The sequence below is a fragment of the Crocuta crocuta genome, unplaced genomic scaffold, assembly GCF_008692635.1.
Source record: "Crocuta crocuta isolate KB4526 unplaced genomic scaffold, BGI_CrCroc_1.0 scaffold29, whole genome shotgun sequence".
Taxonomy (NCBI): Eukaryota; Metazoa; Chordata; class Mammalia; order Carnivora; family Hyaenidae; genus Crocuta; species Crocuta crocuta.
In genome coordinates this window covers 2,357,963-2,381,051 of record NW_027533280.1, presented here as the reverse complement: position 1 = coordinate 2,381,051, position 23,089 = coordinate 2,357,963, and the positions used below count along the sequence as shown (strand labels likewise).

At 50.7% G+C, this 23,089-nt stretch overlaps 1 protein-coding gene across 1 annotated transcript in view; it reads left to right on the top strand.

Moving 5' to 3' along the window:
* The first annotated feature begins 67 nt into the window (after nucleotides 1-67).
* Nucleotides 68-23,089, top strand: part of DNAH10 (dynein axonemal heavy chain 10) — a 144,433-nt gene continuing 121,411 nt past the window's right edge. The window contains exons 1-9 of the mRNA XM_077747983.1: nucleotides 68-315; nucleotides 2,863-2,934; nucleotides 6,102-6,202; nucleotides 7,282-7,390; nucleotides 9,091-9,206; nucleotides 12,932-13,142; nucleotides 18,523-18,680; nucleotides 19,324-19,554; nucleotides 21,348-21,538. Coding sequence (XP_077604109.1) covers nucleotides 96-315; nucleotides 2,863-2,934; nucleotides 6,102-6,202; nucleotides 7,282-7,390; nucleotides 9,091-9,206; nucleotides 12,932-13,142; nucleotides 18,523-18,680; nucleotides 19,324-19,554; nucleotides 21,348-21,538 — 1,409 coding nt within the window. The 5' untranslated portion in view covers nucleotides 68-95. The remainder of the gene's footprint in view (nucleotides 316-2,862; nucleotides 2,935-6,101; nucleotides 6,203-7,281; nucleotides 7,391-9,090; nucleotides 9,207-12,931; nucleotides 13,143-18,522; nucleotides 18,681-19,323; nucleotides 19,555-21,347; nucleotides 21,539-23,089) is intronic.

Here is a 23,089-nt window from a genome sequence, read left to right as displayed (position 1 = left end):
CGTTGCCGAGGCTCCCGTTGCCAGGGGCGCCGTCGCCACGGACGCCTCCCGGCGCTGGGCTCCCGCGGCGCCGTCGTCCGGCCCTGCGAGGCGCCATGGACGACCTGCGGGTCCTGTGGATGCGGGACCGCGTGTACACGGCCTTCGGCCTCACAGACCCCCAGCTCTTCGAGGAGCTGCTGAGCCGCGACGACGGCGAGGTCGAGGACCTCATCCTGCACTTCCTCAACCAGACCAAGGATGAGGAGGGCGCCTTGACGCTCTTCTTCTACCGCAAGGTGGTGCCGGTGGAGGTGGAGGTGGAGGTGGAGACGGGTGAGCGCCGCGACCGGGCTTGGACTTCGGCNACCCTCGCCCATGTCTGTGTGGGAGCAGATCTCAGCCTCGCTTAGAAGGATCTCCTGGCTAATTCCCGGACCCTCGAAAGGGTGCTGGGAAACCTCCCTCGGACTGTGAGCCGTTTCTGGGCTGTCTCTGACTTGCTTCCTGTTCCTTCCCTCCCCTTCTGGGTCTTCCCCACCGTCTGGCATCGCGAAGATGCCAGGATACCCCCCGCCCAGCGTGCTCTCCCTTGGAGACTCAGAGCCGCAGACCGAGGCACCAGAACGGTGTTCGGTTCTGGGCAGAGGTGGGGAGAGGGGCCCCCTCCTCAGCTCCCGGTCCCTCGTTCTCACTCTCTGCCTGTTAAGACCCTTGGGCAGCTTTCCTGGATCCTTCGTGGGGCCCTGGGTGATCCGCAGGAACCGGAGTGGGGCCAGGGCGTGCCTCTTCATCCCTCTTTTCTTTTCTATCTCCGTCCCTGCCCCCAGTCAAGCCTTCTCTGCTCGCAGTTGAAAATTATATGAATGGAGACAGCTAGATGCTGGCGAGGGTGGTGATAGGAAAGAGGGTTGTGGCCAAGTGGCAGCAGGTAGCCCAAGATGCCGTTCTAATAGGTAAATGCATATTTCTTGAAATAGCAAAGTGGAATCAGGCTGTGTGTATATCATGTGATGACTCACTTAAATTTAAAAAAATGACACAGGTATTACTGGAGGGCATTCTCTTAAAAATTCACATGACGGGGGTACCTGGGTGGCTCAGTTGGTTAAGGGTCCGCCTTTGGCTCAGGTCGTGATCTTACATTTGGTGAGTTTGAGTCCCACGTCGGCCTCTGTGCTGACAGCTCAGAGCCTGGAGCCTGCTTTGGATTCTGTCTCTCTCTCTCTACCCCTCCCCTACTCAAACTCTGTCTCCATCTCAAAAATAAACATTAAAACAACTATAAAAAATTCACAGGACATAGAATTATATAAAGTAAAAAGTGCAAAAGCAACCCTTCACTGACCCTTAAGTTCTACTGCCCTTCCTAGTAGGTAGGGTACTAGTTAGCAGGTAACTAGTACCTATTAGGTAACCACTAGTGTTAGTTTGGTGTGTATCCTGCCAGATCTTTCCCTGAATCAATCAATCATCTACATCTTTCTATAATGATAATATATAGATGTATAGTTTCTAAAGTCAATCATACTGTGACTTTTTCTCCCTCAAATGTATCTTGACAATTTTTCATGTCAATATAGATCTCCCTAACTTTACAGGTTTTAAGCACATTGATATACCATACTTATCCATTCCCTCATTAGTGAACATTTACCCTTCTATAGTATGTTTCACAAACAAGGCAACAGTGCACACGCATCTCTGCACACTTTGCGTATTTCTGTGGGGTAGGATTGCTGGTGTCCTGGGTATGGGCGCAGAGCACACTGCCAAAACTTCTTTCCAGAAAGGTCCTGCCAGTCCACACCCAACAGTGGTGAGGTGACTGTTAGCCAACAGCCTTGCCAATGTTGGATACTGTCTTTTTAACGTTTGCCAGTCCCACAGAAGAGATTGCTGAGTGGCAACTGGGCCCCCCTTTTAAGAGGTGAAACACTTGCTTAGTGGAATTGGGCCCCCCTTTTTTAATAGGTGAAGCCTTTTTTGAGGATTAACTTAAAATTTTCTTTCTTTCTTTCTTTTTTTTTTGATATATTGGTGGAACTCAAGGATGTGGCCATTTGTGTTTTTTTGTTTTGTTTTATTTCTGAGAGGGAGAGAGCATGAACAGGGGAGGGTCAGAGAGAGAGGGAGAAACAATCTGAAGCAGGTTCCAGGCTCTGAGCAAACGTTCAGCACAGAGCCCGACGCAGGGCTCGAACCCACGAACGGTGAGATCATGACCTGAGCCGAAGTCGGACGCTTAACCGACTGAGCCACCCAGGTGCCCCAAATTTATTTCATTTTAGTATTATTTTTTAAATGTTTATTTTTGAGGGACAGAGAGCACGAGTGGGGGAGGGGCCGAGGCAGGGGTAGACAGCGCCAAGTGGGCTGTGAGCTGTCGGGGGCAGAGCCCAGTGCCCAGCTCCATCCCACGAACCTCAAGGTCAAGAGCTGAGCCACAGTCGGAGGCTCAACCGACCGAGCTACCCAGACGCCCCCGGGTCGAGCCGCTCTGTTATGCGTGTTGGTCGCTGAGATCCCCTGCGGGCGGATGGACCCGCGTCGTCACTCCGCGTCCCTCGGCTCCCGGGAATGTTCGCACGGCTTCCTTTGGCGCCGCTTAGAGCGGCCTCTGCTAACCTCGGCATTCAGTGCGGCTGTGTCGGTTCATAAGCTGGCGCCAGTCCAGGCGCGCAGGGGGAGCCGATCACACAGAAGGCTCCAGAAGGGCGGGCGGCAGGNTCCTCACCCCGACCTGTCCCTCCGTCCCCCGTGACTGTCGCGGGCGCGGCCACTTCCCCGCTGCGCTCGCTCGGCGGGGCAGGGGTGGGGGGAGCGGGGCACCAGGTGAATCTTGTGGCCGTTTTCTTCCACGCTGGCGGCTTCCAGACGAAGAGGTGCTCGAGGTGCAGGAGGCGGAGGCGGGCGAGGAAGGAGAGGAGGAAGCTCAGAGCGCAGAGCTGGAGGGTGAGTCGGGGAGGGCGGCCCCGCGGGGAGGTGCAGAGGAGGGGGCTGGCCGTGGGGGGCGCATCCCCCTTCCCTTCCCTTCCCCCCTTCCCCCAGTTTTTTTTTTCTTGTTTTTGTAGTTGTGGAGTGGTTTCATTTTCTTCCTAGTGTATTTCTACCATTTATCGAATTCAGTTTTCTGTTTGTCCTCAGTCCTGAAACTATTTATTTTGCCCTTTTTGGGGGGCAGTTGCATGTATTTTATGAAATTTTATGAAGTTTTTCCAATTTGAATCCCAGTGGAGTTAACATCCAGTGAGTCTTAGTTTCAGGTGTACCATGTAGTGGTTCAAGCCTTGGAACGTCACCCAGCGTTCCTCACGAGGGCCTTCCTTCATCCCCAACACCGAGTCCTCCCCTCCCCTCCCCCTCCCGTAACCGTCCGTGTGTTCTGTGTAGTTAAGAGTCTGTTTCTTGGTTTGTCTCTCTCTCTCTTCCCTTTGTTCATCTGTTTTGTTTCTGAAATTCTACATATGAGTGAAATCATCTCGTATTTGCGTTTCTCTGGCTGACTCCTCCCCCTCAGCGTGGTACTCTGGTTTCACCCATGTTGATGCAAATGGCAAGATTTCATTCTTCTGGCTGAGTAATACTCCACTGTATCCACATATACCACGTCGTCTGTACCCCTTCAACTGTGGGTGGACACTCGGGCTGCTTCCGTATCTTGGCTGTTGTATATAATGCTGCCATAAACCTAGGGATGCCTGTATCCCTTTATATTGGCGTCTTTGTCTTTTTTGGATACTCAGTGCCATTACTAGGTCGTAGGGTAGTTCTGTTTTTAGCCTTTTTGAGGCCCCTCCATACTGTCTTCCATGGTGGCCGCACCAGTTTCCATTCCCACCAACAGCGCACGAAGGCTCCTTGCTCTCCACGTCCTCACCCACACCTGTTCCTTGTGTTGTTGAGCTGAGCCGTTCCTATGGGCGAGGTGGTATCTCGTTGTGGTTTTGATTTGCCTTTCCCTGGTGATGAGTGATGTTGAGCACCTTTTCGTGTGTCTCTTGGCCATCTGTGTCAGCAGTGGGGGTTCTTAACCAGGGGTGACTTGGACCCCCCCGGGGTATTTAGGGACGGAGACGTTCTTGTTGTTGCCACTGGAGGGGGTGGATGCCCCTGGCATCTAGAAGGTAAGGGCCGGGGGCGCCCCTGATACCCTAAAATGCACAGGACGGTGCCCTCCACACAGGACGATCCAGCCTCAAATGCCAGTAGGGCTGAGGCTGAGAACGCCCTGTTCCAGACCAGGCACATCAGCAGCAGAGACGAATGCCCCCTGCGCCACATCTATCCCATAGTCCTCCTGCTGCTACAAGAAGCAGGAGCTGGGGATCAAACACGCCACTTACACAAGATACCGAGTATTTTGAAAATCAGAGGGGAAAAGGGTTTTGACGATGCCTTCTGCTAGTCATCCTTATTTTTTTCAGAAGCATTCATTTAAATTTTTTTTAAATGTTTATTTTTGAGAGACAGAACATAAGCAGAGGAGGGACAGAGAGAGGAAGACACAGAATTGGAAGCAGGTGCCAGGCTCTGAGCTGTCAGCACAGAGCCTGACGCAGAACTCAAACCCCACGGACTGTGAGATCCTGACCTGAGCCGAAGTTGGACGCTCAACCGACTGAGCCCCCCAGGCGCCGCTCCAGAAGCTTTCATTTTTAACCAAGATGTCATCCTCTCTGCAGTACAGATTGAGGGGAGAGGATTACAGGGTTAGAAATACAGGCCACGGGTCCTCAGGAAGGACTAAGTTGGATTTTGATAAGACAGACGGTGGCTATGGGGGGTAGAGACCTACTTACTGCAGGGGCAGGCTCCACAGAGAAACCCCCACTGCAGCAGCAATCAGCCTCTGAACAGGAAGCACTAACGTGGAAGGACAGAAAGTTCCGGAAGGTCTTCTCAACAAAGCAAATTAATACTCCTTCCAAGTCAATATTTAAATGTATTATTTTCTTTTTATTGTGGTAAAATATACATAACATAAAACTTAACCATTTTAAAATTTTTATTTTTTAAAATTTTATGTATTTATTTTGGGAGAGGAAGAGAAAGAAGGAGAGGGGGGGAGAGAGGGGAAGGCATGCAAGAGTGGGAGAGGGGCAGAGAGAGAGGGAGACAGAATCCCAAGCAGGCTCTGCACTGTCAGCACAGAGCCTGACATGGGGTTTGATCTCACGAACTGTGAGATCATGACCAGAGCCGAGATCAAGAGTCAGATACTTAACTGATTGGGCCCCAGAACTTACCATTTTACCCCCTTCTAGGTGTACAGCTCAGTGGCAGTGCATTCATTTGATGCATATGTAAGGGTGGTTTTGGCTATAGGCTGTTACAGATGCTCTAATCCTGTTAGTACTGCTGGCTATACACCATTTCCTCGGCTGGTGGGCGTGCCAGGCACTTACCCACACCATAATCGGATCCTTGAATCTGACCAGTAGATGTTATTATCCCCATTTTGTGGATGAGAACATCAATAGTAGGCCGATGGGCCCTACACGTTGATTTGATTCCAAAGCCACAATAGCTTTGCATGGTGCCTTTTGCAGCAAGAACCAGACCTTTTGGGGAAAGCTCTCCCTTCCTTATCATCACTGGATTCGTCAGGAACTCTCAGGGCTGTGAGTCACAGGTTCTGAGGTTTCCAGATCTGTACTGATAACTGTAGACTGGAGAGAGAGAGAGACACTTGTTTTGTGTAGATTTCCTTTCTTTTCATCCCCCACAAGTTTTGAGTTTCATAGTAAAAATAGAATATGTGCTAATGTGTTAGCTCTAATTCTCGTTCTGATGATAAAACTCCCCTCTAGCGAACACCTCAGAGAAGTCCCTCACTGGACACCGTAGCTGGAACATGAGTGTGCGCACACACACACACACACGCACACACATGACATTTCCAACTGAGAACCCGCCCAGCAAAAATACAAACAACTTTTGTCATTATAATGTACGTCGAGGCTAGGATAGGATTCATTTGTCAAAAATGTACGTACAGCTCTCTGGTAACACGACTGTTGAATGAGCTATGCTGCGGTACGAGATGTCGGTCTGGTTCCGATGGTGTGAAGTCTATTTTTCTGATTGTTTCATTTTGCACACTGACTCCTGTTTTGCAGCTAAGAATTTGCAGCTGAGAAACAATTCCACAGATCAGTCTATATTAGGCATCAGAGATGAAGAAGTGGACAAAGAGAGTTTAGACAACTTCCCCATCAAGGTACGCGTGGCCCTTTCTCCTCGGTGGGGTAATGGGAATGCCACACCCTCTGATGGGCCTGGTAACTGACGCTTCACACCAGGAACGGATTTGGAATGAGATGATAGAATCCTGCACCGGGAGCCCCTACAAGCACTGGATGATTTGCTAGAATGACTCCCAGGACCCAGAAAAACATTTATACTCAAGGCTATAGTTTATTTCAGTGAGAGGAGGCAGCGTAGAATTAAAGGAAAAGGTGCGGAGAGCAGAGCCTGGGAGACAAGGGGCCCCGGGCCCCTGCAGGGTGGATGGCCGTGCGGCTGCCCCCGGCACGTGGCAGAGCACCGCGCAAGTTCAGCCAGTCAGGGACTCTCCCTCACGCCTCGGTGTCCGGCGTTTTTACTGGGGGTCAGTCCCGTGGGCACGAAGGGCCGGTCCCTAGCTCGCAGGAAGTCACACTGATGCCGCGTGACCAGAGCCGCAGGCCAACAAAAACGGGCATTCACCACCAACTGCGTTGCTAGTCGTCTACACTACCCGGCTAGTCTACACTACCTGGCGTGAGCGAAAGCCCCAGGTATACAAAGACATTCCCATCAGGTAGGACGTTCGGAAAACAGAGGTTATCACCCGGGAACCCGAAGGGCCGCCCGAAAACCTTTGGGATATGCAGGGCTTGGACCACCCAGGCCTGCGACTGAGTTAGCCTCTTCACAGATCCCAGACGTGGGGCTTATCGGCCGGGATGTACGCGTGTAGCCGGGCCTGTGCTAGATGAAGTTCCTACTAGCTGCTGCTCCGTGGATAGACCCCCTCCCCCCCCAACCAAATGGAGGCCCGCCTGTTGCCATTTACAAGCCAGGAGAGAGCTCTGCCTGGACGTTTCCCTGGTCGGTTTGTTCGCGTGGGGCTGCAGTGGCCAGTTAACCGCAGAGTTCAAGTCTGGGTGCTTCATGGTGCACGTGTGGTCCACAGGGCCCGTGTCAGCCAGGGTGACCGGGACGCACGGAGAGGAGGGCTGGGGACACCCGGACCGTAGGTGGCCTGGGTGAGTGGATCCATTTCAGCCTGACGGTGTTCGGTTCCCCGTGTTTCAGAGAACCATTAAGCAGTTCCTGGAGAAGACCGATCTCAGTGTGGTTTCCACTCCCGTTCCTGAGGAGTTCCTCGACAAGAACGTGGTATATTTTCTCCGAAATACAAAAGGTAAAGTTCAAGTGTGCGTGTGAGCGTGGGCACGCGTCTGTGAGGTTCTTTATGTTTCCACTTTCTCGAGAATACGACTTTTTTTTGTTAGTACAATCAATCCTTGTCATTCACACATTCCATATCTGCAAAGTCACCTTCTCCCATCGATACTCGCCCCCAAATCAATACTCACAGTTGCTCTGAGGTCATTCGGGGACAGACGCGGAACGGGGAGCCTTCTCTGTCGCCCCGTGCGTGTTCCCGGCCGAGGGTGAACGCAGCGCACGCTTCAGCTCTTGTCCTGTAAGCAACTGTCCTCGTTGTGATCTCTCTGCTGCCGCGGTTTTCACATTCTTTTGTGCTGCTTGGTGGTGATTTCACTCTTGAAAATGGCCTCAAGCCTAGTCCTGAAGCACCGCCTTGTGACGGGCCTCATAGATGACACAGGTGTGTCAGACATACTTAGGTCAGCCTTTGGTTACAGTGTTGGCTGAGTTCCATGCTAGTGAATCAACAGTGTATGTTAAATAAGGGGCCTTTTTTTTTTTTTTAAGTTTATTCATTTATTTTGAGACCGAGAAAGAGAGAACAGAAGTGGGGGAGGGGCAGAGAGAATCCCAAGCAGGCTCTGCACCTTCAGCACAGAATCTGATGTGGGGCTTGAACTCCTGAACCATGAAATCATGATCTGGGCTAAAACCAAGGGTCGGATGCTTAACCGACTGAGCCCCCCTGGGTGCCCCTAAATAAGGTATCTCTACACAGAAACACACATAAAGCAAGGTTATGTGTTGGTGGCTGATAAAACTGTGACCAGAGGAGTGTCTGGGTGTCTCTGTGTGTGAGTGTCTGACTTTTGATTTCGGCTCAGGTCATGATCCTGGGGTCCTGGGATCAAGCCGTGTGCTGCCTTGGGATTGTCTCTCTCACCCCCCTGCCTCTCTCTCTGACTTGCATGGATGCTCGCCCTCTCGCTCACTCTCGCTTGCTCGCTCTCTTGCTTGTTCTCTCTCTTGCTCGCTTGCTCTCGCGCTCTCTCAATCTTCCAAGAAAGGAAGAAAAGAAGGAAGGGAGGGGAGGAGGGAGGGAGGGACGACAGAAAGAAGGAAGGAAGGAAATAAGGGAATATGACCAGAGGGGCGCCTGGGTGGCTCAGTCGGTTAAGCGTCCGACTTTGGCTCAAGTCATGATCTCATAGTTCATGAGTTGGAGGCCCACGTCGGGCTCTGTGCTGACAGCTCAGAGCCTGGAGCCTGCTTCAGAATCTGTGTCTTCCTCTCTCTCTGCCCCTCCCCTGCTCATCCCCTATTTCTCTCAAAAAATAAATGTTAAAACAATTTTTTTAAAAATACCCATGACTCAAAAGGGACTCTGGTGATGAACTGGGGAGGCATCACTGGGAGTGGGGACCCAGGCAGAGCAAGGAACCCAGCAAACACTTCCAGAAAGTGCTGCTATTTCTATCCTTGGCTGACTTTAGACAACTCCCGCCAGATCGCCAGTCTGTGTAGCTCCATGAACTATAATGCGTCGGGTTTCCCCCAGTGTCTCAGTGGCCGAGGGACTCGTCTGAATAGATGTTAGCGTTACATTGAGCCCGTGCCTGGAACATTCCTTGGTAGCCTCTCGGGAAGAGGGAGCAGATCCCTGTACACTTGGAAGGGTTAACTGCCTGCCCTTCCCCACGCGCCTCACCCTCCAAATCTCTTCCCACACAGAGATGATCTCTGAAGCCACCGACATGAAGGAAGCCATGGAGATCATGCCCGAGACCCTGGAGTACGGAATTATCAACGCTAACGTGCTTCATTTTCTGAAGAACATCATATGTCAGGTAACTGTGGACAAAGGAAGGGATCTCAGCATTTTGGAAGATAAAGGCCGTCTGATTCATTTACTCCACAAATAATGACCATTCAGCAGCTCTCATCCAGGTGCCACCATGGGCCCTGGTAACGGAGCAGCGAGGAGCACAGACTAGATCTCTGTGCTCCAGGAGCTTATTCTAGGGAGGGAAAGACACAATACACAGAGTCATGAACTGGAAAATCTCAGGCAGGGACAAGTGGCATGAGTTAAATAAACGCTAATGTTGTGATAGACTCTGTGTGTGTGTACACGTGTGTGTGCAGGGAGTGGTCGTGAGGGACTCCTCACTGAGGACCCGATGTCTGATAGACAAACAATAAAAAAAGAACCTCAAGAACAGGCTGATTCTACTAATGACAAGTTATTGGTGAAGTGTAATAGGGTGGGGTTGAGGTGGTCAGGAAAGGCCCCTCGGAGGTTGTGGCTTTGAATTGAGACCTGAATTAGGTGAGGATGTCAGACCTGTGAAGATCTGGGTGGGGGGTGGGGGGGAGAGCATCTTGGGCAGGGAAGATAGCATGTGCAAAGGTCCTGAGGCAGGAGCAGACACAGCCTGGTCCAGGAGCGGAGGGAGGGCCGGTGTGGCTGGAGAGTAGTGAGGAAGGTTGGAAAAGAGAGTAGGTTTTCATCAGGGGAATAACATGATCTGGTTGGCGTCATTCCTCTGGCTGTCGTGTGAAAATCGTACCGTGGGAGCGAGGGCAAGAGCTGAAGGCAAGAGTAGACCGATTGGAGCCCATGGAAGAGTCTGTGGACAGGGATGGGTGTCCAGACTGGAGTTCAGTCAGGGGAGGGAGTGGGAGGCAGGCAGTGTCTAGAATATGTTTTGTTGGCGACTTGGCCGTGGGGGTGTCGGAAAACGGAGCATCAGGTGGGACCGACTCCATAGGGTTTGGTGTGAGCGGCCGGGCGGGGCGCTACGGAGAGCGGTGATGGGCGGAAACGGATCTGCAGGGAAAGCCAAGAACTCTCTGCACATCCGAGCTGAGGTGTGAGGCGGGTTGCACAAGCCTGGGGCTCAGGGAGAACTCCGGGCATTCCTCCAGCAAACATTTATTGAGCACCTACTCCATTCCACCGTGTGAACAACTCAGCCAAGAGCTGCCTCACAGAGCGCACAGTCTAGTCGGGAAGACTTACATTAAACTGAAAGTGTCTCGAACAGCATGATTTGAACTGCATGGGTCCACTTCTATGTGGATTTTTTTCAGTAAATACGGTACAGTGTTGTAAATGTATTTTTGCTTATGATTTTCTTAACAGTTTTTCCTTTAGCTTCCTTTAAATTTTTTAAGATTTATTTTTGAGAGAGAGAGAGAAAGAGAATGAGAATGAGTTGGGGAGGGACAGAGAGAGGAGAGGGAGACACAGAATCTGAAGCAGCTCCAGGCTCCGAGCTGTCAGCACAGAGCCCGACGCGGGGCTCGAACTCACAAACCTCAAGATCATAACCTGAGCCGAAGTCGAACGCTCAACCGACTGAGCCGCCGGTGCCCCTGCTCAAACTTGCTTAATTGCCAAGAATTGGGTGTATAATACATGGAAATACTGATAGGTGTTAATCGACAGTTTCTGTTGTCGGCAAAGCTTCCGTCAACAGCATGCGCCCTTCGTAGTTAGGATTTTGGGGAGTCCACCATTACACGAGGATTTTCAACTGCACGGAGGGGGAGTTGGCGTCCTCACCCTTGCGTGGCTCACAGGCGAGTGGTAGTATGCTCAGTAGTGACGGGAGTGAAGAGAAACGAGGCGGGGAAGGGGGATAGGAAGTCCTGACAGGTGGGAAAGGTAAGGGTTCTGAAGTTTTAGGTCGGGTGGCCAGGAACACCCCAATATCGTGTTTCACTGGGACTGTTGCACTTGGCTCCTGATAGACCCCGGCGGCTGCCCTCGCCCCTACGTTATGGGATCCACACGCCAGCCAGGGCGTGGCGATGGTGTCGAGCCAGGGGGCTGGATAGAAGCAACCAAGGGAGAGGCCGCCGGGGGAGGGGGAGAGAGGAGGGGAGCGCTAGGGGCCAGGGTGACACGGCACCCATTTGCCACTTTGACAACTGGGCAAATAAAGAAAAGGGTCTAGACATTTATTCTGCCTCCTCTACGTGAAATGCACTGGGTAATTAAATAGTAGATGAGAGAAGTGTCTCTTCATAAAAGCATTTCAGCCATAAAATATAGCAGCGTTAGGATGAGAATATTTCGGTTGTGTGGCTCTCAGAGGGTCACGGATCTAGTACTCGAACGGCAATGGATGCTACCATCCGAAAAGAGAAAACCAAACGTTACTTGTCTCCTGAGCAGTACTGTTAGTCTTGGTAAAGGGGTTCTGACTGAGTGTCCGGACCCAGCAGGAAATAGCGCACAGGGACATGGCGAGCATCACTGGGAGCGTGTGGTCAGGAGAATCCAGACGGGGCATCCACACGTCACACCCCCTGGGCTCTTCAGTAAGTTGGAAGTGCACGTACATCGGCTTAGACAGTGGATCAAAGTTTAAGAAGAAAAGGCAAAGCTACAAGCCCAAACCAGACCTCAAACAACCATCCAACTGACCCGTGGGCCCTTTTTTTTCATTGTTTTTATGTGGGTGACACTTTGTTAGTATATTTAAGTGACTTCATAAATGCATGTGAGAGGGAGGGCACAAGTAAGCGAGAGACAGAGACAGAGAGAGAGAGAGACAGAGAAAGAGAGAAAATACCATGAGAGGCAGAGAGAGAAGTGGGACTCACTCAAAGTGGGGCTCGAACTCACGAACCATGAGATCATGATCTGAGCCAAAGTCAGATGCTTAACCGACTGAGCTACCCAGCTGCTCCTTCAGCTAAATTTCTTTTTTTTTTTTTAATTTTTAAATGTTTTTATTTATTTTTGAGACAGAGCATGAGAGGGGGAGGGGCAGAGGGGGAGGGGCAGAGAGAGAGGGAGACACAGAATCAGAAGCAGCTCCAGGCTCCAAGCTGTCAGCACAGAGCCTGACGCGGGGCTCGAACCCACGAACTGTGAGATCATGACCTGAGCCAAAGTCGGATGCGTAACCGACTGAGCCACCCAGGTGCCCCTCCTTCAGCTAAATTTCAAACAGACTGTGACCTCGGTCCTTTCTTCATTTTCGATTTCTTATTTTTTTAAAGTAATCTCTATACCCAACGTTGGGCTCAAACTCCCAACCCTGAGATCAAGAGTCGCATGTTCCACTGACTGAGCCAGCCAGGTGCCCCCATCCCCCTCTCATTTTATTTCTTTTTTGAGAGAGGGCACAAGTGATTGGGGGTGGGGGGAGAGAAAGAGAGAGACAGACAGACAAGCAGGGCTCATGCTCACCTGAAGTGGGACTTGAACTCACGAACAGCGAGGTCATGACGTGAACTAGTGTGTTCCAGAGCTGACTGACCCTTCACCTGTTTGTGCTGCAGTTTCAAACTCCCCTGCCTGTGGTTGGTGACCTAAAGGACAGGATGACTTTCTGGGCAGTCACCTCATGCTTGGGTCACATTCTCCCCCTGGGATCATGTTAGGTCAGATATCATCTCTGTCCCTTTAGGCCGGTGCTCTGGGCTCGAGTACTCGCCTCTTTGTTGTCATTATCCGTGCCTCCTCTGACGGAACATTCGGAGCCAGGCGCGGCGGGAGGGCATGAGTTATCGAACGTGACGTTGTGGGATTTGTCTCCTACGCTTCCCGTTTCAGGTTTTCCTGCCGGCCCTGTCCTTCAATCAGCACAAGGATGCAGCCGCGGGCTTTGCGTCCACAGAAATCTCTGACTCCCTTGAGTACGAGACGGAGCCGCCCAGCGCGCCCGGGGAGGCATACCACAGCCTGCAGTTAATACGGGATGAGTTTTTAATGAACATCCAGAAGTTTGCCAATAGCATTCAAAGGACAATGCAGCAACTGGAAGGTAAGCTTCAGTCTGCTGTTGAGTTCCGCGTGAGGAGTGCCCTTTAGGAAGGCAGCGTGAGTCCAGGAGTCTTTTGTTGTCATTTATAATCATTCTTTTTTTCCTGCTCCCCATCCAAGTGGCCCAGAGCTGGGAAAAGATGCACAGAGGAACCTTGTCCTCAAAGATCTTATTGTCTGGTGCACAAGGAGCTATGGCAGATGAGAGCTTGGAAAAGATATTAGGACCTTTTAGGGTTTGGAAGAGGGAGATCCTGGGGGAGAAGCAAGAGGAAGTCAAAGGAGACTTCCTGAAGGAGGCGGCATTTGACCACCTCTGAATGGACAGCAGAGCGTTAGTAGGTGGAGTTGGGGAGCATGGGCATTTCGGGCACGAGAGAAGGAGATGGAAAGAACGAGGAAGGGCGGATGGCTGGTCCGGCTTAGTTAGTTAGCGTCCAAGCCCCGGGCCCCACGCACGGTGGGGCTGCAGCAGCGGCTGTTGGGCCTGCACCTCGTTGCGTGGGTGGGTGGCGCAGCCGGAGTCCCAGAGCCTGGGAGCGCGTGTGTCACAAATGCAGGAGACTGGCAAAGTCGAGGGGCTGGCTTAGCAGGGGGCGCGAGTCCCATTTGGGGGTTCCACCCTGGAGAGTCCTGTCCTGTGAGCGCCCACAGGCTATCCTCAAGGGCTGTCACAGGACTATCTGCGAGAGGGCGTTGCTATTCTAGGAAAAGAACCCCCCCCCCAAAGTAAAATTTAACACACCCCACTTAGTACCAATTTTCTGAGACTAGAAAGAAACACCCACAAAGATCAATTTTTTTTTAAAACAAATGTTTATTTTTGAGCGCGAGAGAGATTTGAGAGAGCACTGGAGCGGTAGAGAGGCGGGAGGCGGGGGGCAGAGGATCCGAAGCAGGCTCTGTCTCCACAGCAGAGAGCCCAGTGTGGGGCTTGATCTCACAAACCACGAGATCATGACCTGAGCCAAAGTCAGACGCTTAACCGACTGAGCCGCCCAGGCGCCCTGAGATCCAAACTTTTGATAACATGCTATGGACATGTGTTTTTCAGACTTTTATTTCATTTTATGTATTATTTTAATATTTATTTATTTTGAGAGGTAGCGTGGGCAAGTGAGCAGAGGAGAGGCAGAGAGAGATGGAGAGAAAGAACCCCAAGCAGGCTCTGCACTGTCCGCATGGAGCCCGTGGGGAGCTCACTGTCATGAGCCATGAGATCGTGACCTGAGCCAGACGCTCAACTGCCTGAGCCCCCCAGGCGCCGCCGGACTTCTGGTTTAGAATGTTCTTTTTTTTTTAATCCCCCAAGAAGTGATATTCTCTTGGTGTCTGTTTCCTTTACTGTCGCTTGTCCCACTCTTTTGCGTGTCGGCCGAACCCCTCTCTCCCCGTAGGAGTCTAAAACAGAGATGGGAAACTTGTTTCTTCTAATCTTGAACATGACTTATGTGCCTGATGTCTGATGTCAAAAAGCAGTTGAGGGGACACATTTTTGTGTTTTAGATAAAACACTGGGAGGAAACGCAATAAAACGTCGTCCGTGACCATCGCTCACTCTGGGTTGTGAGCGTAAGACAGGTTTCCTTCTCTTTCCCGTCTTCCTACAGTGAGCGTGTGTGATGTACAGAACCAGGAAAGTGGATGAGCTGATGCTCCGTCACGTGGGTCAGCGAGTCAGGGTGCATGCGCCAGACCCCGCCTGCTGCTTGTGTTGTGTGGCCTGTGGGCTAAGAATAGTACTTAGCGTTTCTAGTGGTTAGATTTTATTTTTTTTATTTTTTATTTTTTTAAATATTTTTATTTATTTCTAGGAGAGAGAGAGAGAGACAGCGTGAGCAGGGGAGGGTCAGAGAGAGAGGGAGACACAGACTCTGAAATAGGCTCCAGGCTCCGAGCTGGCCGTCAGCACAGAGCCCGACGGGAGACAAAGACTCTGAAATAGGCTCCAAGGCTCCGAGCTGGCCGTCAGCACAGAGCCCGACGCGGGGCCCGAACCCACGAACCGCGAGATCATGACCTAAGTGAAAGTCGGACGCTTAACCGACTAAGCCACCCAGGCGCCCCTCTAGTGGTTAGATTTTAAATGATTAAACAAGGGCCTGCAGTCTGTGCTTAGCTTTGCCTTTTGGTCTGTAAAGCTGGAAATATTTAGTGTCTGATCCTTAAAAAAAATTTTTTTTAACGTTTTTATTATCGAGAGACAGAGAGCAGGAGCAGGGGAGGGGCAGAGAGAGAGGGAGACATAGGATTTGAAGGAGGCTCCAGGCTCTGACCTAGCTGTCATCACAGAGCCCAACACGGGGTTTGAACTCACTAACTGTGAGATCATGACCTGAGCCGAAGTCAGATGCTTAACTGACTGAGCCACCCAGATACTTAACCGACTGTCTGATACTTTTAGGAACAAATTTCCAGCTCATTCAATGGAACATGTGACTTTTGGTCTCAGGGTTGTGAGTTCGAGTGTTGCCATTGGGTGTAGAGATTACTCCGGAAAAAAATCTTAAAAGAAAACTTTGCCAATTCCTGTCTTACAATATCATCTCGAGGAAGAAATTTGTTGTTACTTATGGGATATTTATGAATGGCTTTTTGTAAGTTATCGGCTGTCAACTGAAAAAGCTCTTTAACCCTTGTCTCTTTTTTAAGATGCATCAGATCTCAAGGGTCAGGTAATCTGTCGTGGAGTGAATTTTTAATCCAAGTGTATGCTTCCTCTTCCTCCTCCAGCCTTCGGAATTGCCATTCCTTTCTTAAAGTATATATTTTTTAAATGTTTTATTTATGTTAGAGAGAGAGAGAGAGAGGAGAGTGAGCATGAGTGGGGGAGGGGCAGAGAGAGAAGGAGACACAGAATTGGAAACACAGGGCTTGAACTCACAAACATCACGATCGTGACCTGAGCTGAAGTCAGATACTCAACCAACTGAGCCACCCGGGCGCCCCTTTTCTTAAAGTGTCTTATAAAAATATCTTGTACAGTCCTCTCTGGTTTTGGTTTTTGCAAAAAGCCCCTCTTTTCATCAGACCTCCCCCCTCCCAGCGTCCTGCGTCCCCTGTTGCCACGCACGCAGGCTGACCGCGCTCTCCGCCTGATGTGTGGCCGCGTCCGGGAGGCGGTGTTTCCTGGATCCCAGGCCTTCTTGGGTAGCGGGGTTACTCCCTCATCGTGTGGGACACATCGCTACGTAGCTTCCTCACAGAAGGTGTGTGGGGAATAGTTATGAGAACTTGGGTGTCTGAAAATGACTTTATTATGTCTTCACAGTTAGTAGTTTGGGTATAGAAGTTGGAGTTTAAAAACATTTTAGCACATACTTAACATTTTAAAAATTTATTTATTTTTGAGAAAGAGAAGGGGTTTGTGGGACAGAGGATCTGAAGCGAGCTCTGGGCTGACAGCAGTGAGCCTGATGTGCGGCCCACAAACTGTGAGATCGTGACCTGAGCTGAAGTTGGACGCTTAACTGACTGAGACCCCCCGGGCGCCCTGGCACAGAATTTTGAATACAGTTTTCTTCATTGTTTTGTAATATCCAGTGTTCCTTATGAGAAATTGGATCCTTCTTTCCTTCCTTCCTTTCTTTTTTAGGTGACCTGTTTTTTCCTCTCCCCTTGATGTGAACTTTTAGGATTCTGTTTTTATCCTAATGTCTTACAATGCTAGGATGGGGGGCCCTTGGGTGGCTCAGTCGGTTAAGCGTCCGACTTCGGCTCAGGTCATGATCTCATGCTTTGTGGGTTTGAGCCCCGCGTCGGGCTCTGTGCTGACAGCTCAGAGCCTGGAGCCTGCTTCGGATTCTGTGTCTCCCTTTCTCTCTGCCCCTCCCCTGCTCACACTATCTCTCCTTCTCTCTCTCTCAGAAATAAATAAAAAAAAATTAAAAAATGAAATGCTGGGATGAAGGACCTTTGTGTGGTCCTTTCTCCATTCATTTTGCTGAGCACCATGTGAATGATTGCAGCTTGAAGACCTAGCCGTGTAGTCTGAAAACTCCTTTTGCTAATTTCCTCCACTATCTGTCTCTATTCTTTCTTGCTCACATTGGGCAGATGCTGTTAATTCTGTTGCTTATCTTTTCTCTTATCTTTCCCATCTCTTTGTCTTTCTATTCAGCTTTTCTGAAGAATTCCTCAACTTTTATCTTCCCCAACCTTTGAACCTTTTCATGTCAGCTGTCACATTTTTTGTAAGCCCTATGAGGGGCTTGAACTCATGACCCTAAGATCAAGACCTGAGTTGAGCTCAAGAGTCAGATGCTTAGGGGCACCTGGGTGGCTTGGTTGGTTGAGCATCTGACTTCGGCTCAGGTCATGATCTCGTGGTTCATGAGTTTGAGCCCCGCGTCGGGCTCATGCTGTCAGCACAGAGCCCACTTCAGATCCTGTGTCCCCCTCTCTACCCCTCCCCTGCTTGCTCTCTTCTCCCCCCCNNNNTTCCCCCCCCCCCCCCCCAAAAAAGAGTCAGATGCTTAACTGACTAACCCGCCAGGTGCCCCTCAGTATCATAGTTTTAATTTTTAAGACCTCTTGTTCTGTGATTATCCCTTTTCCCAAAGCCTTCTGTTCTTGTTTGTCGGGTGCCATATTGCCTCACGTCTCTGAAGCTAATAATTGGGATTAAAAACAAATTCTTGTTTACATCGTCTTAATCTCCTCTGAGGTCATTGTTTCTGACTTATCTGGGCCTACTTCATGCTGGAGGTTTTCCCAAATACCTGTTGAGCTCTGGTGATTAGTTTACTTTTTAATTTTTTAATTTATATATTTTTAAGGTTTAATTTTTTCTTAAATTATTTTTAATGTTTGAGAGAGAGTGAGGGAGCACGAGCACATATGGAGGAGGGGCAGAGAGAGAGAGAGGGAGACACAGAATCAGAGGCAGGCTCCAGGCTCTGAGCTGTCAGCACAGAGACCGACGTGGGGCTTGAACCCACGAACCGATGCCACCCAGGTGGTTAGATGCCACCCAGGCACCCCTGAGGATTTTACTTTTTAAGTAATCTCTACACCCAAGGCAGGGCTCAAGCTCACAACCCCGAGATCAAGAGTCGCACTGTCTTTGCTCTTCAAACTGAGCTAACCAGTCACTCCTTGTTTAATTTTTGAATTGAAGTTACTAGTTTATAAATTCAGGGACATCTTTAATAACTAGATCATTTTGACCGAGCTTAACACTGTTACAATGATCCATAATGTTACATTCTGATGGAAGAGAACAAAAATATAGAAAATATAGGCCGGGATGGAGGGTGGAGGGGATGTGTCAGCTCTTACTGTACTGATGTCTGGAGACTAGAGCCATGCGACTCACTTGAACATTATGGTCTGTAATCATTTCCCCCATCGTGGCTCACTGACCGTTTCCATTGTCCCAGGGGAGATTAAGCTGGAAATGCCGAGCATCAGTGTAGACAGAGAGGTGTCTGACCTGGCAGCCGACCTGGAAGCCATGGAGATCCTAGAGCAGTGTGTGATAAACTGGCTGAATCTCATATCTGCGGCTGTAGACGCCCAGCTGAAAAAGACCCCTCAGGTAACTCCGGCCGTGACGGTCCCCGCCAGGTCCCTGACGGTTCGCGTGGCCACCGGGGGAGGAGCCAGGAGTCTGGCGATCTGTCCGATCGCCTTTTTCTTCCTGTTTTGTCACCTCTTTAAACAGGGGATGTTCAAAGCGGACATCCCCACGATGTCATTCTGGGGCTTTCTGACATCAGTGTGCAGCCAGAGTGCCCCGTGGACGGATAGAGGTCATGCTGTGTGTCCGTCAGGGGGCTCAGGCTGCCAAAAACAGGGACCCTAACTCAGCCGGCTTACACGGGGGAGAAGGTATTGCTCCCGTAACTGGAAAGTCCAGAGGCAGGCGTAGGCTTCAGGTACGGTTTGGTCAGGGCTCCGGCTGTGTTTCTGTGTGAACCTCTCCCCTCAGTTCCCTCCTCCTCTCTGTGGAGGCCTCCTCCTCAGGCCGGTTTCCTCCACGCTGGTTACATCGCCACATGTCGTCCAGAGAAAGACCGAGCGTCTTGACTTAGCCTTCCAGCCAGAGTCCCGAGGTCAAGTGCAGGGCTTGGTTACCATTTGGAGCAGTTGGGAAGGAGGGGGACGGATGCCGGAGAAACGGCCGCAAGTGTGCCTTCCACACGAGTGATGACGGCTGGTGTGTTCGTGTCACCTCTCAGGGTCATGGTCCTCTGGCCGAAATTGAATTCTGGCGGGAGAGAAATGCAACGCTGAGTGCGCTCCATGAGCAGACGAAGCTCCCAGTGGTCAGGAAGGTCTTGGACGTGATCAAGGAATCAGATTCGATGCTCGTGACCAACCTGCAGCCGGTCTTGACGGAACTATTCAAGCTGCACATGGAGGCCTCGGACAACGTGCGCTTTCTGTCCACCGTGGAGCGTCATTTCAAGGTAGGCCGGGCGTGCTGTGCCTTGGGAAGTGGGGTGTGTAAATTAGATCCCACGTGGATTTAGTTTCCTTGTTTAATTCAGCATTTTAAAAAATGGTGGTAACGTGTATAATAGTTATTATTTTAACTACCTGCAAGTGTATAGTTCAGTGGCATTAAGTACATACATGAGGGGGCGCCTGGGGGGCTCAGGTCATGATCTCGCAGTTCGGGAGTTCAAGCCCCACGTCGNCCCCATAACCTCTATCCCACTTTCTGTCTCTATGAATTTGCCTATTCTTGATATTCTATATAAGTGGCCTCGAACGTCTTTTGTGCACAATCATCTGGGTCGCTGTGACTTTGGTTTACATTCCCTAGTAGCTGATGAGGTTGAACACCTTTGGCTCGATATGCCATTCGCATATTCTTGGTGAAACATCTGTTGTGATATTTTCCCCGTTAATTTGTCTCATTATTGATTTATGAGTTAAACATTCTCGAATACAAGTTCCTTATCCAGTATGTGATTAGCAGCGTTCCAGTCTGTGGGCCTCGTCACTTTCTTAATGACAGCAATGTTCTTTGTCTTCCCATTTCATGGGTCAGGAATCTGGGGAAAGCTTAGCCGGGCAGTTCACCTGTGCTCCATGTACAACAGCTGGGGTGGCCGGGCTGTGGGACCCCATCCACAGGGCTTTGTGGCCCGCACACCTGGCGCCCAGCTGCTTCTGGGCCTCTTCTCTATGAGGTATCTCATCCCCTAGTGTTTCTCTGTGTGGTTTGGATGCCTCAAAGCCTGGTGGCTTCAGGGCAGTAGGGTGATCACACTTCTTTCTTTTTCAATTTTTGAAAATTTTTTTATTTTTGAGAGAGAGATAGAGAGAATGAAAGAGAGCCAGCAGAGGGACAGAGAATCTGAGGCAGACTCTGCTGGCAGCAAAGAGCCTGATGCGGGGCTCGAACTCATGAATTATGAGATTATGACTTGATCCAAAGTCAGATGCTTAACTGAGCTACCCAGGCATCCCTAATGCTTATTTATTGTGTGTGTGTGTGTGTGTGTGTGTGTGTGTGACAGAGAGAGGGAGAGAGAGAGAATGAATCCCAAGCAGGCTCCATGCTCCGAGAGAGAGAGAGAGAGAGAGAGAGAATGAATCCCAAGCAGACTCCATGCTCCGTGTAGAGCTTGACTCGGAGCTCAATCTCATCACTGCGAGATTATGACTTGAGCCAAAGTAAGAGTCTGATGCTGAAATGACTGAGCCACCCAGTGCCCAGGATGTTCACACTTTGTACATGGTGGTTGGCTTCCAAGAGACCAAAAGCAGCATTACCTCCGCCATATTCTACTGGCTAAAGAAGTAACAGCCTGTGCAGATTCAAGGGGGAGGCGATGACGCCATCTCTTAATGGCGAGGGGGACACAGTCAAGATGTTGTTGTGGCTGCGTTTGGAAAATACAGTCTGCCACGTAGAATATGTACTGGGTGTGTATGTGTGTGCTCAGTAGCTACACATATATATTCTTTTTCTCTGTATTTATTTTTCTTTTTACGTATCTCTTTATATACACACACACTCATACTTTATACACTGCTGCAAATGGCTTCATTTGTGTTAATTGTAAGTCATATCTGTCTTTCCATGTCAGCGCGCAGACCTATTTTCAGACTCCTTTTGGTGCTGAAACACTTCTTCCCGCACTAAGCACGTACACTTTTTGAATCAGGAAGAGTGAAACTTCCTGCGTACGCGTTGCTTTATTAAACCGCGCAGACCCCAAGACTAAGGTCGCTTGCTCTCTCCGGTCAGAACATCACGCACGGGTCTAGCTTTCACGTCGTCCTGGAGACCATCCCCTCCATGATGGGTGCCCTGAGGATGGTGTGGATCATCTCCCGACACTACAACAAAGATGGAAGGATGATCCCGCTCATGGAGCGGATCGCCTGGGAAATCGCCGAAAGGGTCTGCAGAGTGGTCAACCTGCGGACTCTGTTCAAGTAAGACGCGGCAACGCTGTTGTTCTGAGGGCCTTAAACAGCTTTTTAAAAAAGTTTATTTTGAGGGGCGCCTGGGTGGCTTAGTCGGTTAAGCGTCCGACTTTCGCTTGGGTCATGATCTCGCGGTTCGTGGGTTTGAGCCCCGCGTCGGGCTCTGTGCTGACTGCCAGCTCGGAGCCTGGAGCCTGTTTCAGAGTCTGTATCTCCCTCTCTCTCTGAGCCTCCTCTGCTCACGCTGTCTCTCTCTCCTAGAAGTAAATAAAAATATTTTTAAAAAAAAGTTTATTTTGAGAGAGAAAGAGAACATGAGTGGGGGGAGGGAGGGAGGGAGAGAGACAGAGAATATCCCAAGCTGGCTTGGCACTGTCAGCACAGAGCCCAGCTCAGAGCTTCAACTCATGAACCTTGAGATCATGACCTGAGCAGAAATCAAAAGTCAGACGCTCAACCGACTGAGCCACCCAGGTGCCCCTTAAACAGCTTTACTGAACAACACACACATCGTACAGTTCACCAGAGCGTACGAGTCAGCAGTCCTTTGCACAGAGTCGTGTGTCCATGGCCATAACTGACTGTGGAATATTTTCTCCAATCCGAAAAGAAACCCCATGGGGCGCCTGAAGGGCTTAGTCGGTTAAGTGTCCGACTTCGGCTCAGGTCACGATCTCACAGTTCATGGGTTTAAGCCCCGCGTCGGGCTCTGTGCTGGCAGCTCAAAGCTGGAGCCTGCTTCAGGTTCTGTGTCTCCCTCTCTCTCTGCCCCTCCCCTGCTCATGCTCTGTCTCTCTCTGTCTCAAAAACTAGTAAAAACAAAAACAAAAAGAAACCCCATACCCTTTAGCTGCCTCCTCCGGCCTCCCCAACCCACCCTGCCCTGGGCAACCACAGATCTGCTTTCTATCCCTATGGATTTGCCTGTTCTGAACCTTCGTGCAAATGGAGTCTGACACCACGGGGGCTTCCGTGACGGACTCCTGCTCAGCACCATGTTTTCAAGGTTCACCCATGTTGGCGCAGGAGTCAGGGCCTCGTTTCTCTTTAGGGCCAAATAATAGCCCGTTGTGTAGATATGCAGGTTATTTTCATCAGGACCTCCGTCCTTAGTTATCCTGGGAGAGGCCAAGTCCCACGGGCAGAGGGGAACTTGCTTCTGGACCCCCAGCCCCTGAGGCGGAAGGGCCTCTGGGATCAAATGTAGAAGGAGATGCAGATTTCCACTTTCCTTAAAAAACCAAAAACCAAAAACCAAAATCTACGCGGGTGAAACAGGCATGAAAATCTTGGCTTTGTCGTTTGCCTCTGGTGCCGCAGCCTTCTCTGCTGACGGGTGGCCGGGGGCCCGGCTAGAACAGGGCCCCCCAGGGGAGCCGACGCTCTGCGGGTCCGCCCGGGGTGGGGGCCGTGGCTCTGCAGGGGGATCACACCCTCGTAGGGGGGCGCAGAGCAGCGCCTCACCCCTGAGCTTCCCGCATGGGGCTCTGGGATTGGGGAGGCCCTGCCCCCCGGGGAGAGTTCTCCCCCTGGAAACCTGCTCTCCTGAGGCTGTGCGGC